This window comes from Panthera onca, chromosome C1, assembly GCF_046562875.1.
Source record: "Panthera onca isolate mPanOnc1 chromosome C1, mPanOnc1 haplotype 2, whole genome shotgun sequence".
Lineage (NCBI taxonomy): Eukaryota > Metazoa > Chordata > Mammalia > Carnivora > Felidae > Panthera > Panthera onca.
The window spans coordinates 202,961,847-202,977,351 of NC_138346.1; the positions used below are offsets into that span (position 1 = coordinate 202,961,847).

At 58.2% G+C, this 15,505-nt stretch overlaps 1 protein-coding gene across 2 annotated transcripts in view; it reads left to right on the plus strand.

The window, feature by feature from the left end:
* The window catches only part of RUNX3 (RUNX family transcription factor 3), a 59,999-nt gene that overhangs the window by 22,107 nt on the left and 22,387 nt on the right, over positions 1-15,505 (plus strand). For both annotated transcript variants that reach the window (XM_078452189.2, XM_078452191.2), the window contains exons 3-4: positions 9,363-9,646; positions 11,543-11,699. In XM_078452189.2, coding sequence (XP_078308315.2) covers positions 9,363-9,646; positions 11,543-11,699 — 441 coding nt within the window. The remainder of the gene's footprint in view (positions 1-9,362; positions 9,647-11,542; positions 11,700-15,505) is intronic.

Sequence of the window (15,505 nt, forward strand, 5' to 3'; positions counted from 1 at the left end):
CCCCAGCTTTGATGTACTGTGGGCAGTTTTGCAACGGTATACAAATTTAAGCATTTCTGTCCGTTTTCATTTTAGAGCTCTGGGCAGGGGGAGGGGGGACCTTTTTCTATTTTTCTATCTCTTGCTTTTCTTTTAAAATATTTTATTGTAAAATATAGTAACAGAAGAGTATATAAAATATAAATATTGTTTAAAGAATAATAATGAAACAGACATCCAGGTACCCTTAGCTGTGGCTTCCGGACCTGGGCACTTAAGGCGCCTGAGAGGTTGAGAAGGGCGAGACAAAGGCTGGGCCCTCCAAAGCCTGGTGCAGGGGAGGGCTGGGCCAGCAGGCAGGGGCTTCAGATCAGCTCCAGCTGCCAGTGAGCATCCTATGTGACCTTGAGCAAGCCTCTGACCTCTCCTGGACCGCGGTATCCCCAGAACTGTCATAGATTAATAAGGAATTCTAGAACATTGAAGGTGGACAGTCTTCCTGAGGATCAAGTGCGGTCCAGTGCACTTATCTCCCGGATGCCCAGAGGGGGAAGGGACATGTCTGGGGTCACCCACCAAGAAATAAGGGGATGGCTCCCCTGGAGCCAGCAGCCAGGTCCATGAGTCTTGGGCTTAGCCCAAGTTATAGGACACGACCGCCTTTAGGCCTCCCGCAGCTCCAGTTTTCTAGGATTCGTTGAAGACGGGGACTCCTTTGAGTTTATCAAGATACAAGGTGCAACTCCTTCCCCAGCCAACGAGGGTGGCAGAGGAAAACCGGAACACGAAAGAGTGGAGGAAGTTACTAAGGAGAACTTCTAACCGGTGAGGGGTAGTGGGAGTCCGGGACTCCTGCTACACGTCCCGGGCCAGACTCGAGGCAGCGACCCACAGAGAGCGCTAATAAATTCACAAGGGGAACAAACAACTATAAAACTGGGGCACACCGCCCCCTCCCCAGCCCCAGCCCAGTGGATCCAGGCCCCTGTCACTGTCGCACAGCGTGGTCCTGGGTGCTCCGTTAGCCACCCTGTGTGCCGTGAGTACCTTCGCTTCTCTGGCCTCCGTTACCCCTTCTGCTATTTGGAAACAAAAAAGCTTGACTGCGTGTGTCACCCTCCCCCACGGAGCGTGGTAAAGATAAAATATTGTGGAACGCAGGGTGGTGAAGACACTTGCTTTGGCACGAGAGGAACCAGATTCCAAACCCGGGCTTCCTTTGCCGTGGGGCAGCCTCTCTGAGCCTCAGTTTCCACATCTGCCAGGTTCACAAGATTGGTTGGAGGTTCGTCTCAGATAATGTCAGCAAAGTAGGTGTTAAAAAAACACTGCTCCCCGGGCCCAGGCCCAGGCCCGTGATAGGGGAGATGTTGTAATTGGCCGGCGGGGTGACTCGTGGGCAGGACTGGTTACATAATTTGGGGGGGGGGGGGGGTGGCGGTCAGTGCAAAATGAAAATGCAGGCCCTTTGTTCAAAAAGTATCGAGAATGTAGGGGTGGTGACGGCAGAGCATGAGAGCAAGCATAGGACCCTTCTGCAAGCAGGCCGCTGTCCAACCCCATGGGGCGCAGGCCCAGGAAGCCAGCCCTGCCTGTGGGACGTCTAGGGCAGCTCAAACCCAGTTCAGGTGGAGGGGCTGAGGCCCTTCCACCGGCGCTGCCATTGCTGTGCCGAGGGCCACCGCCTCTCCCCGGGGCTGCAGCTGGGATCATGGCCGCTGGGCCCTGCCGCTCTCGGTGGCCACTGGAAGCAGCATAAAAGGCCAACTGTTCTCCACCGTTTTTATCTCATGCCATGCATACAGCACATAGTTGATTTCTTTCCGCAAAGGGCTGCGCTTTTTTTCTTTTCCAAGGGCGACGCTGGAAAGCCATGTGGCTTTTATTGCTGGCAGGAATGTCTGAGGCGTTCCTTCTCTACCACATGAAATGGAGCCGTAATCTTCATCTGCGTAAGGCCAAAGCCCCCGGTCTCCTCAGAGCCATCAGCCTCTGAGATTAATTAAGGCTTCACAAGGACTGACAGTCATTAGGACCTTTTTGGGGAGGTGGAAAATCCCTAATGGGACCGACTGGGCCAGGGAGCCGCTGGGTGGGCGGTGGGGCGAGGAGGGCCCGCCATGGAGAGGGAGGCCCCCTGGACCAGAGTACCTGGGGGGTAGGGGACTGGGAGGGGGTTCCAGACTCTGCCCCTGGCCTAGGCTGTGACTTTGAGCGAGACCCTCTCCCTCCCCGGGCCTCGGTTCTGCCATTGGATAAACGGGAGACTTGGACAGGGTAGCTCAGAGCCCTGTTGAGGCTGACATTATAAAATTCTGACTCTAATTCTCTTCCATGACTGTAACTTCAGGCATCTGATTCTGGTCCATGAGAACAGAGCGTGGGGCCAGGCTGCCTGGTTGGGATCCCGGCTCCAGCTGCGTGACCTTGGGCGAGTTTATGTCTTCAGTTCCCTCACCTGTAAAATGGGGGTGACTGTACCTCCCCAGTAAGAGCACTGTGAGGCACAAATGAGCATAAAGTGTGGGCTCACGCCTGGCACGCCAGAAGACCTTAACTGTTGTCAGTAATGGTTAACAGGGCTCAAGATTCTAATCCCGTGGTTCCGACTCAATTCCAAAACTTGGTTTCTGACTGGCTCCTCTGCTTGCCATCTGATTAAGGTTTGGAGGCGTTTTAAACCTGAAAAACCTCCACTCTAGGGAGTGCAAGAGGTGACAGCCACTGAGAGGAGCCCTTTCTCTCCCTGACTGCCAGAGCCGAAGCCCCATCCTGGGCCGGGGAAAGAGTACGCCCTCCCCGGAACCCTCTTGGGCTCCCGGCTACCCAGGTCCCTCTCACCACTCTCTGTTCCCCCTCCCGATGAAGAATTCTCCGATTTGGTGACTCTGCCAGCAGCTAGCTCTGCACCTACCCGCTGATGTGGATGGAGAGTCTAAGGCACTCTGACCAGCCAGCAGAGCAGAGACAGAACCTGGATCAAGGAATCACGTTGCAAGAAGGGCCCTCACATTCTGAGGCCCAAATGAGGGCAATTATTAGTCATAGACCAAGAGGCTCTACCAGAACTGTTTCCTCATTTCATAGATGACCAAAGTGAGGAGCAGGGAAGGCAGTAGGAAGACCAGACCCCTTGATGGGAGCCGGAACGAGAGCCCCCTACCCCGACCGCTGATGGGGCCTGGGTCCTCTCCCCCGGCCAGGCTCACCCTGAGACCACCGCTCTCTTCCATCCTTCCCTCTTGTCTCTGCAATCCCCCAAGCTGAGTGCCCTCTCAGGAGGACCTGCGAGGAGGGGGTGGGGAAGAGGGGACCAGTGCCACCGGAGGAGGACCAGTGCTGAGGAGGCGGGGGTAGGGAAAGGAGCCCCGTGGGCTTGGCCTCAAAGTCACAGTGAAACTTCCCTGGAGGCCCGAGGGGAGCCAGCCTGGCACCTACAGGGACCATGATAGGGCACTCTCCTTGTTCAGATGGGGACACTGAGGACCTGAGAAGACACACAGACTCTGACATCTCCCCTGGAGCAACGGGTGCCCAAGGTCTCCTCAGGCTGTGAGGTGGCACCAGGAGACCATCATGCAGGTCCTGGCCTGGCTCACCTACTTGGCCGAGGCAGAGTGGGCAGAGGTCAGGGGTGGCTGTCAGCCCGCCCTGCTTTCGGTCGCACCACGCCGCCCCTGGCCTTGCCAGAGCTGAGTCCCAAGTCTTGCCTCTTCCTCGGTGAAACAGGTCCGGCCTCTCCCACTTTCTGGGCCTCAGTGTTCCTGTCTGTACATTGGGGACTACAGCCGAGTCTGTCTCCTCACCGGCAGGTTCGGAGGCCGGAGGAGAGCACAAGGTGGGGAAGCCTCAGCAGATGACCCGTGCAGCCCCTGGCTGCCTCCCAGCCTGGGTTCAAGGGTCTGCTGATTTCCACGCCTGTGGCTGTTGAACCACAGGCTTTGTGCCTCCGGCTCCACCACCATCGTGGGAGCTGACGTGTATTGTGCACTTTCGCTCTCTGTACCCCGGCTCTTTCCAGTATTTTGTTCAACCGGTGCAGGGGGGCATAATCAGGGAGTGCCTCTGAGCCCCAAGTTTTGAGTCTGATCAGGATTTTAACCCCACTCTGGTTCTCCCTAGCCCAGAAAACCTGGAGCACCATTACCCTTGGTTTAAATGGGCATAACAGCTCCCACACACAATTGCTGGAATGGAATGAAATGATGTACTTATTTTTTTTTTTTTTTTAATGTTTATTTTTGAGAGAGACAGAGAGAGCACGTGGGGGACGGGCGGAGAGAGAGGGAGACAGAGGACCCAAGTGGGCTCCGGGGCTCAAACTCACCAACTGTGAGATCATGACCTGAGCCGAAGTCAGATGCGCAACTGACTGAGCCCCCCAGGCGCCCCTGAAATGATGTGCTTAAAGCACAAACGCAGTGCCTGGACACCGGGACACCTGGGCCATCTCATCGCTCATGCTCTTCTTTCCATTTTACCCGCCAGGGGACCAAGGCTCCGTGAGGTGCAAAAGTCACACAGCAGTCAGTGGCAGAGACAGGAGTGGTGTCCTAACCACAGTGCTCTCTCCAGCTCCCCCCTCCCTTCCCTCAGAGGCTGGCCCTTTCCAAAAAAAAAAAAAAAGGCACCCTGTAATTTGAGAAGCACACTGGTCCTTCTTCTGCACATTCAGGAGCCTTCCAGAGAGGCTGCCCAGGAGGAAATTGTCTGGGGATAAGGGCTCCCAACCCCATCAGCAATAATCTCTTGACCGCATTATTGTTGTTTTTCATGACCCTTTGTCACTAACTCACATATGTGTGTGTGTAATAATATATATGCATAAACACACATATTTGAAATCGGGATGCAGGCAAGTCTTGGTTTAATTAGCAGGATTTTCTTCCTTTTTCTTTCACATGGAACAATTGATGACATTTTAGATGTGGTGAAACGCAACGCCCCCCCCCCCCTTTCTAGAGGGAGTGTTCTGGATTATGAAATGGAGTGATTAGAACCACTCCATTCACAGAAAAGGAAACTGAGGCTCAGTGAAGGACAGAAATGTCCCACCTTAAGCTCCAGGCCACCAAGCAGGAGGGTTTCACCATAGGTGCCTCCAGAGTGAGGGTGTGGAAGCCAGACTGTGAGAAATGATTAACTTCTAGAAGACGGTCCTCTGCTAGTAACTGGACTGGCTCCCCCGGGACTCAGGATAAAGGGAGCACAAGCGTCCTTGGGGAGGGGGAGGAGGCTAACAGCGTCAGCTAGGCCCAGGTCCTAGCGGAGAGAGTTCTGTCTGCCTGTAGAGGGGTCGGGGGTGGGGACCAATGGGTTTCCAGAGTGACGGTCTGAGAGCCTCGGGGAAAGAAGGTGAGTCTTGTCAAGATCCAGGCTCAGGCCGCCCGCCCCGTGATGGTTGCTGGAAAACCCTCCCACAAGTGGCCTCTGCCTGGAGGCAGGTCACAGATGGTCCTCACCTGCCCCAGGCAGCCTCTAGGCAAACCGAGGGGGACAGGGCAATGGACTAGGCTCTGAGACCCGGCAAGCTTTGAACATGAAAGTTGGATGTTTCACAAATGGGAAGTGTGAGGCCCACAAAGAGGAAGAGACTTGCCAAAGGCCCCAGACAAGGGGTGACCGGGCCTTATTTCTCACAACAGAGATAGCTCGCATGGATGGAGCACCCCCTATGTGCCAGGCCTGTGTTAAGCACCTTTCACACGTCTCTGTGAGGAGACGGCTCATTTACCCCCAGTTCACAGAAGAAATAGACAAGAGTCAGACAGGCTTTAAGCAATTCTCCCTGGGTCACGGTCGATGGTGGGAGAAGACAAACTGAGGCAGTTGGACAAACCGCCAGGCTCCGTCCACAACCAGTGAGCTGCTCAGAAGACTCTCCATGTCCCATATGTCCAGCGTCTGGCATGCTTGGGGGGATCTTCACCCCTCCCCGGGCACTGGACTCTCAGGGAATCAGACCGGCCCTTGTGAGCTCTCTGGTCTGTGGGGAGACACAAGCAAGCACCTCACTACCACCATCCCACCTAGAGCGCACTCCTAGACACCCTCAGGCTGCCCGAGGAGGGCGCCCTGACACAGGGTTATTTTGACCCCATGGCTCCCACTCCCAGGGCAAAGGATGCTGGTGGGAGGAGTGGCCCCCAGATCCTGAGTTCCGCGGACCCCAGGTTAGGTCCAGCTATTCACCCAGCTCTGGGCCAAGGTAGGCCCAGACCTCCCAGCTTCTTAGCCCTGCTGCGGACAATTTAGGGTGCTCTTAGGTGAGAGCCATTTAAGAAAAAGCAGATTTGTACAGCGGCCCGTTGGAAGAGGCAAAGGAGATGTCTATCCATACAAGGTGGGGAAGGGACAGGGTATCCACGTTTCCCACATAAGGGAGTGGGAGCTGTCCAACTGCCTCTCGAAACATCAAAAGGAGAGAAAGAGAGAGAGAAGTGACCCTGAGGCTGTCAGTCAGGGATGGAAAGGATGTAGGCTGGCCATTGGCAGAAATTGGGAAGAAGCTGTCCTCCTCACCCATTGGCCCCCCGGAATGGGACCGGAAGCAACTGTGCATTTCTGGCAGGGAGAATGTTCTGTGTGTCAGAGGGCACAGGGACCCTGGGGTGCCAGGGGTGCCCATCAGGGGCAGGTAGGGGAGCCTTCCGTCTGACACAAAGCCATTGGTTTGTCCTGGTCGCACATATGATGAGGAATCGTACCGCACGTCTGTGCAGAAAGGGCAGTACATAGGAGGCGAGCCTCTAGACACGGGACTGCAGCTGGCGCACATCTGTGGGCAGGGCCGGCCGGGCAACTCCGCGGCGGGCAGAGTGCAGGCGCCAACTAGCGGTGGCTCCCGAAACTGCTCCCGGCCCGGCGGCCCCCCGCCGACCTCAGGCTGGAGACCCAAGCTTCTCCTGGTTTCCGCGCCCATCCCCATCCGCACTGAGCACCCTCCCGAGGGCTGGAAGCACGCCGGATCCTGTGCCCGGTGCCGATACCCACAGGAACCGCATTTTCCGGATATCCGTTTGTAAACCCGCCGCCGTAGGATGAGGGAGAAATCAGGCGGAGGGACAAGCAAGGGCACGGGTGCAAACCGAAACCATTAGACGAATCAAATTTACAAACCCGAGACGCAGCGGGTCCTGGCCCCCTCAGCCACTCCAGGGCCACACGCGTCGCCCGCCCTCGCTGGCCCTGGGCCGTACCTGGCCACGACGTGGTGGGCCTTCAGGCGGGAAGCTCCCAGGGGTCGGACGCGCCACGGCCCCGGTCCCTCGCTTGCTTCTGGTTCCGCAGCTACCGCTAGCGCTCCCGAGACTGCAAGGGCCTTGGCCCTCGCGATCTGTAACTCCGAGATGTAGGCTCCATAAAAGGATCCCGCAAGGGTCCTTCGGTGTTCCCACCTTCGAAATGGCCCGAGGGGCTGATGTGAGGCTATGACGGGGGCAGGGACCGGCTCTCCAGGTGGTCGAGGTTGGGCCACGGCCTGCCCCCCCCTGGGACACACGAGGGCCTTGAATTCGTTTGGAGAGGACGAAATGGCACGTACTGGGCCGGGTTCAGATCTGGGGCGCGATCCTGCGGCCACCTTCGGGTCCTATGCTTCTTGGTTTCCGAAGCTTGGAATTCGTCGTTTTGCACCTGTCAAGCCCGGGAACAACGAATATTCAGCCCAATCTCCAAGACGGCGGGGAGATTCCGCACGCGTTCGTTCGCTCCCTAGACTCCAGGGAGCGCATCTGGGGCGATAATCCAGAATGACTGGGGGCTCGATCTTTCCAGTTCCTCCCCCCGCTGTAGCTTCTCCCTAGGCCCGCTCGTTTGGCCTTGGAGGCGGGAGAGGAGGACAGGATTGACTGCTGTGATGCCCTGGGAGTCGCTGGGCCGCGCGGCCGGGACTGAAGCTACAGTGCTTCGGCAGAGCGGTCTGCGTCCCTGCGGCGCGGCCCCAGCACACAGCCGGGGAAGACGAGGCCATGGGCCCGCGGGGGCCAGTTTGCATCCACAGAGAGGAAGAAAATTGCCTCCTCTGGAAGCCGGCGCCCTTAGCTTGGCAGCCATTCCCGCGTTCTCCGCAGTTTTCTTCTGCCCGTGACTCCGTCCTCTTGCACCAAGCAGAACAGTGTTTATATGCGCCGGGCAAAAATCAAGGGGAAACACTCGCGTTTTTCAGCCCCCGTCGTATTTTTCAAAGAATGTGGCGAAGGCCGAAGGCCGCCACAACGAAGAACGACGAGGCAAGGGGCCTGCACGGTGCTGAAAGTTGCATTGAGGGCAGAGAGGAAGGGAACGGGGTTAGTCACCCCCAAGCCACATACGGGCCCGCAGGGGACACCCTTCCGTCTGTCCCCGGTTGGCAACGGGGCCATAGAGGCCGGGCCCAAAGCCGCACTAGGCTGGGAGCTGCAGAGGCCGCTGGTGGTCGCGGAATCTCGTGTGCGGTGCAAGCTCATGGGTCAAAATAATTTGCGGGAAGGGGTCAGGGAAGGGTGAGAAACCTCTTTGGGGCAGCTCCCCGCTCGATGTCACCGGCCTTGGGAGGCCCCCGCGTCCCCCAGCTGAGAGTGCAGGCATCACAGGCAGAAAGCAGCTGGAGCTGGGAAAGTGCCGCCACTGGCGGCGGGGAAAGGGCGCGAGAAGGGGACCTGCGACCCGCGCATCAGGGAGCCGCGGCCCTGCCCCCTGCAGAGTCAAGGGCGTTTTAACCAAATTTTTAGCATTGGCCCCGGCGCCCCAGAACTCTCGAGGAGCCCTGGGCTCACGCGCCAGGCCCCCGACCCGGGCGTCCTCCCTGGGGCGGGGCCTTCCGCCCCTCCCCGCTGGGCGGCCTTCGGCGGTCCCCGTTCCTCCCCCCGAGCGCGGCCGAGGTGCCGGCGATGGGGGCTCCGATTGGCTGAGCGACGCGTCGCTCGGGCCGGCCCCGCCCCCGCGGGCCCCGGGATAGTAACCCCGCGCGGGCCCGCGCGGCGCCGCCACTTGATTCTCGAGGATTTGTCCTGGGGCTGCGGCCGCGCGGTCGGTGGGGCGGCCGCGAGCGGGCTGCGGGGGCGGGCGGCGGCGGCGACAGCCCGCGCGGGCCCCGCCGGGGCCGAGGCAGACGTCCCGCCGCGAGGGGCGGCCGCACGCGGGCCGGGAGCCCAGGATGCGGGGCTAGCGGGCAGGCTGCGCGCGGCCGTCGGGGCAGCGAGGCCTCGCTGCGGGCGGGCCCCGGCGGGGCGTCCCCGGGCGCCGCCCCCTGCGCCCTGAGGCCGCGGCCCGGCTGCTTCTGCTTTCCCGCTTCTCGCGGCAGCGGCGGCCGAGGAGGCGCCCGCGCCGGCCGCCCCCGGGGGAGCCGCGCCGCCGCCGCCCGCCCGGCGCCCTGACGGCCGCTGTTATGCGTATTCCTGTAGACCCGAGCACCAGCCGCCGCTTCACACCTCCCTCCACGGCCTTCCCCTGCGGCGGCGGCGGCGGCGGCGGCGGCGGCGGCGGCAAGATGGGCGAGAACAGCGGCGCGCTGAGCGCGCAGGCGTCCGTGGGGCCCGGCGGGCGCGCCCGGCCGGAGGTGCGCTCGATGGTGGACGTGCTGGCGGACCACGCGGGCGAGCTCGTGCGCACCGACAGCCCCAACTTCCTCTGCTCCGTGCTGCCCTCGCACTGGCGCTGCAACAAGACGCTGCCCGTCGCGTTCAAGGTGAGTGCCGGGCCCGGGGCGGGCGGCCCCTGGTCCTGGGGATCCGGGCGACTCGGCTGCAGGAGCCAGGGCCCCGGGAAGGCAAGAAAGGGAGGGGACGTGCCCGCCACCCCGCGGCGAGAGCCCAGCAGCCGGGCCCAAGGGCGCTTTCGGTCTCGCTGCGCGCTCCGCCTGGGGACCTTGGCGTTGCCTCTCAGAGGCACCGGGCACGGATGACTCTTGGGAGGGTTGCCCCTTCCACCTTCGGGGAGCCCTGCGGAAAGACGTTGATGCGGAAACGGGCGGATGGGGCCTCGCTCCTCTCCGGTCCGGACCCCCGCGGACACAGCCTTGCGGGCAAAGGGGACGAAGAGCCCCGGAACCGGGGCGAGGACACCGGAGGTGGGGTGCAGAGGGTGGATAGGGCCTACCCTTCACCTCCAGCACCCCTCCTCCTGCCCCGCTTCAGAAACACTTCCTGCTCACACCCTCAACCTCTGGCTTCTGAAATTTTACACCGGGCGACTCTAGGGCTGAGAAGGGGGCACTGAACCCTAAACCGTTGCGGGCGGGAATCCCGAATGTCAGGCCGAAATGGGGAGGGGGGCGCTCCCACCCCTGGCAGACCCCAGCCAGAGGATCTTTTTTTTTCCCTTTGCTAGGGAGTAGGCGACTGTTTCATTTTCATTTTTTTAAGGGGGCAGCGAGATGAAACGAAAACGCCTTGGTTTTCCCCTAAACCTCTCACAGCTGCCGTGAGAAAGGGCAGGGCAGGAAGGGCCAGCGCTGGGGGTGGTGGGTGCCCGAGGTGGCTGGAAACCGCGGCTTCTGGCAGCTGAGGCCGCCCTTGCTCCCATTAAGACGATTCCAAATTGAAAAAAAAAAAAAAAAAAAAAAAAAAAGGATGAGTGGCTCTTGGAGGTCTCCCGGGTGACATCTTAAAATGCCAGTGGGGAAAATCTCCCGGGGAGGAGGGGGAGGGGGAGGCCCGTGTGACTTTAATCCCCAGATCGGAGGTTTTACTGTCACTTGGAGCTTAAAAGGAATCTTTGAAATTAAAAGAAGACAGGATGTTGACAGGAAATCTGGCCTTTTTAATCAGACCCCAAACATTTTCTCCTTGAAATTTTTACCATCTGGATCCCTCAGTCCCTGCACGCGGTGGCCACGTTTAAATGGCTGTGACTGTATTTGCAGTCTGATTCCTTTTCAAAAGGCATCTGCCTCTCCCCGCTGCTTGGGGTGAGGGCTGGGGGAGACGGAGCGGGAAGGCATCTCCAGCCCCATCCTGCAGGTCCCAGCAGGTGCATCCTCCTGCTACCAGAAACCCCTGTCTCATTTTAAAGGGGTTTTCTGTACAACCCCCCTCTAAACACCGGTTTGTTTTACGTTGTGCATTTTCCCTGCATAACAAATTCAGGCTCTGCAGAGGCCGATAACCTGGGCCTGGCCCACATTTCAGGACCAAATTTCAGACCCCAAACGGCTCTTGCATTAATTGACCTTGGGGAGGAGCCCCGTCATTACCGTTGTTGATATTATTTTTATTTAGGGACTTTGTTGCTAGGAGTATGTCGATTCCTCTTTTGCTCAAGCCGAAGGCAAGAGGGAACTGCACCCCACGCTGTAGGGATGGAGCTCATTCTCAGCTCTCGCTCGGATTTAATTGAAAGAATAATTTCTCAGGACACGGCTTAACCAGTCGATCTAGGATTTGGGTGTGGAAGGCAGAGCTTTGGGCTGCTTGCTTTTGTTATCTGGGGGGGAAGGTGTCCATTGTGTTTAAGCCTCTTGTCCGCTCTGCCTTTGAGAAATCCTGCAGTGCGCCTGGGACCTAGGGGAGCTGCCCGGCCCCTCCCCACCTCTCCCTTGCGTCCCGTACCTCTCTAAGCTGCCCCTCTGCCCCTGTGCCCTCAGGTGGTGGCGCTGGGGGATGTGCCTGATGGGACGGTGGTGACTGTGATGGCAGGCAATGACGAGAATTACTCTGCTGAACTGCGCAATGCCTCGGCAGTCATGAAGAACCAGGTGGCCAGATTCAACGACCTTCGCTTCGTGGGCCGCAGTGGGCGAGGTGAGCCGAAGGGAGACTGCGCACCCTGACATTGGCAATGGCAGAGGTGGGGGGGAAGGCAGCTGAGAGCAATCCCTTGGGGTCCCAGTGGGAGCCCCAGAAACAAGTCTCCAGGCCCGACTTGGTCTAGAACAGTGGGTTGGAACCCCATGGGGTTGTTACAGACCCCTTTGAGGATGTGAAGAAAGTTAGGGTCCTTTGCCAGAGAAAGACACAATTCTCTCCCAGTTTCTGGGATTTACTGACTCTCAGAGCCATCCACATCACCCCTTTTTCGAGTGTTCTGGTCTCATAAAAGATGCTGGGAGCAGATCGTGGATTAACAGCCTCGTAGCTCTTTTGTGGCAGGCGGGTTTAGCAGCTGGCTTAGACAAATGGCTGGTCTGCGGGGCGGGGGGGGGGGGGGTTGCGAGCACCCCAGCCACCCTCCCCACAGGGGTGGGATCTCCCAGAGCTTCGAGCTTTGAGGCTGCCTCTCCCCAGCTGTGGTCTCCCCAAGCCACAGTTTCCCCAGCCCCGTGAGCCTTAGGGTGGTTTAGACAGAGGTGAATGCAGTGCAGGATGCCGAATGCTAGAAAGCGCGGCTGGAAAGCCGCCATCCCCCACCCCAGAATCAAGGCTGGTCCCCCACCCTGCCTATGTGATCAACCTCTGGCAGCAGGAGGAAGGCAGGACCAGCCGCGGCAACTGTGGCTGCCGCCCGGGGCTGTTGAGTGGGAGGCTTCTGGGACCCGAAACCCATCATCACTTGTGGGTGGAGAAGTCCTAGAAACCCTGCCCCAGCGAAATGGTGGATTGAGGGCTCGCTGGCCCTTTAAGACCAGCCTGCTGAAAAGTGGGGAGTGCCCTTCCCAAGACCCAGCCTGCCCCTCCAGCTTCGCTAAGAAAGTAAGCTAGGTTTCCTCTGCCGCCAGTCTCAACAGAGGCTGAGGCAGAATTGTACTTTTCATCACCAATAAACAAGACCTTCTCAAGGTTTTAGTTCCCTCTGAGCCGCCAGCCCTGCTCAGAAACGGGCATCTGGGCACCATTTTTTCCTCTCCAACCGTTCAATGTATACATACAAATGTCAAACATATTTTGACTTTTCAGCATTAATTAAAACCAGGGCATTATTTGCATGTAATAACTGTTTACTTGTTACTTTTTATGAAACTGAAATAGTTTACATTCTTTCAAACATTTCCTGTTCCTGTTGGCTCCCTTCCCCATGCACAGATTTCTTTCAAACGTTGCCCTTAACTGGTTGCAGGTTGATGGATGGAAAATGTTTGCTTTTATGAATTAAGCTTTCATTGCTGCTCCTAATTAGTCTCCGAGCCCCTTTTGTCATCCCCAATCTCTCAGGCCTTTTGCAACTTAATCCCGGCCGCAGCCCTGAGTGGAGAGTCACTCGCCAGGGGTTGCAGCTTGACTCGGGGCGGTGGCCAGGTGTGCAGGCCCAGGTGGGGCGAGGATGTGTAGGGGAGGCCGAGGGAGGCCCACCGAAGCTGTGGCCCCTGGTGAGGCCGGCAGAAGGAGAGGTCGGTCCCGGGAGCCAGCAAGGCGTCAGGAACGTGCCACCTTGCTCCCTGTCCTGGGAGGAAGAGGGGACCCTGTGATTCCCAGAGTTACCGAGGGCATGGCCGGCCAGCTGGCCACTGGGCCACGGAAGATGATTTCTCTATGCCGTTTGTGCGCACAGACCTGCGCTTACCCTGCAGGGCCTGGGGGAGAGAGTCGGGTTCCCCAAACGTTGTTTAGTGTTCAGGCGCCTGCTCTTGGAGGCTGAAGTTGTGCGTCTGGGAGACGCAGGGGGCTGAGTTTGTAAGCCATTCTCACCGCCCTTCTCCCGTCAGTCTCGTGGGACTCGGGGAACAGGCAGGGGGCCTGAATGGGAGATCTAGTACCTGGGGAACCTGACGAGACTTTCAGACCTCAGAGGCTCATGGTGTTGAACGGCCTGGGCTCAACAACCAGCCCCCTGGATTTCAGTCCCAGCTCTGCTGGATGACATGGGGCGCGTGGCTCCACCTCTCTGTGCCTCGGTTTCCCCGTCTGTGTAACGGGGACAACGATGATCCCTCCCTGTTGAGACTTTGTGAGGATTAAGGAAATTGGCACAAGCGTATCAACGTGGCACACATCGAGAGTGGGATACATGTTACAGATTTTGTTACTTCAGATGCCTGCCACTGGAGATCTTTGAAGTCGCTTTGAGCGGTATAGTCACTGATTCTGTGATTGTGGTGTGGTTTGGCCGGGGGTGGGGGAAACCCAGAAGGTGTGAATCGTCGAGTGGGAGAAGTGGAGGCGGCTGGCAGTGGGGAAGGAGGGCGCCGGGGTCCGGTGGCACTGAGCGGCGTATCTGCTGTGCCCATGTTGCCCAATGGGAAATTCCCACTGAGAGGACACATCAGCGATTCACACAGACAGTGGGTCACTCTGGGAGCTGGGACAGGTTGGAGTTCGGGACCCCGAGCCTTTCCCTGGCCCTCTGACTTCTGCCAAGACCGAGAAGCCAGATGGAAACTTCTGCCTGTTTCCTTGATTCTGTCTTAATTCTAGGAAAATAGCTTTCCATGAAGGACACATACCCACCACCACCGCCACAGAGCCCTCGCGATAAGCCTGAACGTGGGGCCCAAGAAAAGGGAGGGAAAGAAACCAAGCCATCGGTGTCTCCTGCAGCCAGTAGGGCCCAGGTTCCCACCCCACCAGACACAGTGCCCTTCTTACAACGAATGTTCTGTTCCGCCCCCTTCACCAGCCCACAGTGAAACGCGTAGACGATGTAACTTACCTACTTACGCGCAGTTTCAAAACCTATACAATTCCATAACTATAACGGGGAAGAAAGGGGAAAGTGATTTATGGTAAAATATCCATTTGAACACGTAAATGTTGGGCAAGACTACACTGTGGGTTGAGTGGGCGCTTGTGTGCCTGGCACAACACCCCGTGCCCGCTAGGGCACGCCGCCAGCCCAGGCGCACGGGACTCGAGGTCTGAACGCAGCATCACTGTCGATGACATAGTTTTCTGAAGTTGTGAGCAATTCTTGGCAGGGTTAAAAAAAAAAAAACAAAAAACAAAAAAGCCCGTCTCCCATCCTGGACAATTCAGTAGATATTAAAAGCGTGGAAAAAAACCTTCGCTTTATGTCAAATGGAGTTAGGCTCGTGGCTCAGAGACTCTTTGTAACAAGTTCTCCACACACAGGAAGAATGACTGCTTCCGTGCCCTGGGCAGTGCTGGACATCTGCGTCCTCCGCCCCCCACATCCCACCTCTGGAGGACCAGATGCCACAAATTCCCTAAATGTCCTCTAGGAGGCAGCCACCGGCCTAGGTGAAAATGAAGAAAGCATGAGCTCCTAAACTATCACTGGCAGGTTAAATAGCAGCCAGAGCTTGTGGAGAGAGGTTTGGGTTGAGAGATGAGGGTGTGGCTTACCGGCTGCCGCTGGGAGAGGAGACAGAGGGCCTGTTGGCCAACACTGAGAAAACCCCGAGGTCCCCTGAGACTTGTCCCCTCCTGCTGTCCATGAATCCCCGTGTGGTAAGGGTTATGACCCAAGAACCATCTAAGAGGGACAGGGACTTGCCTAAAGCCACACTCCCGGACCTGGCTGTTTGTGCTGATTGGTCCAGGGCCCCCCTCTACCCCCCCAACCCCGGGTCCTACGGGAATGTCTGGGGTCACTCAGGGCCCCAAGGGGCAGCTACTCCTCCCTCCCTCCTCTCTTTGGGTACCTGGGACAATGGTGCCAAGCCTGGAAAGGGGGTGGAAACTGTTGAGGAGGGCCGATGACCTCAGGGGTGGCT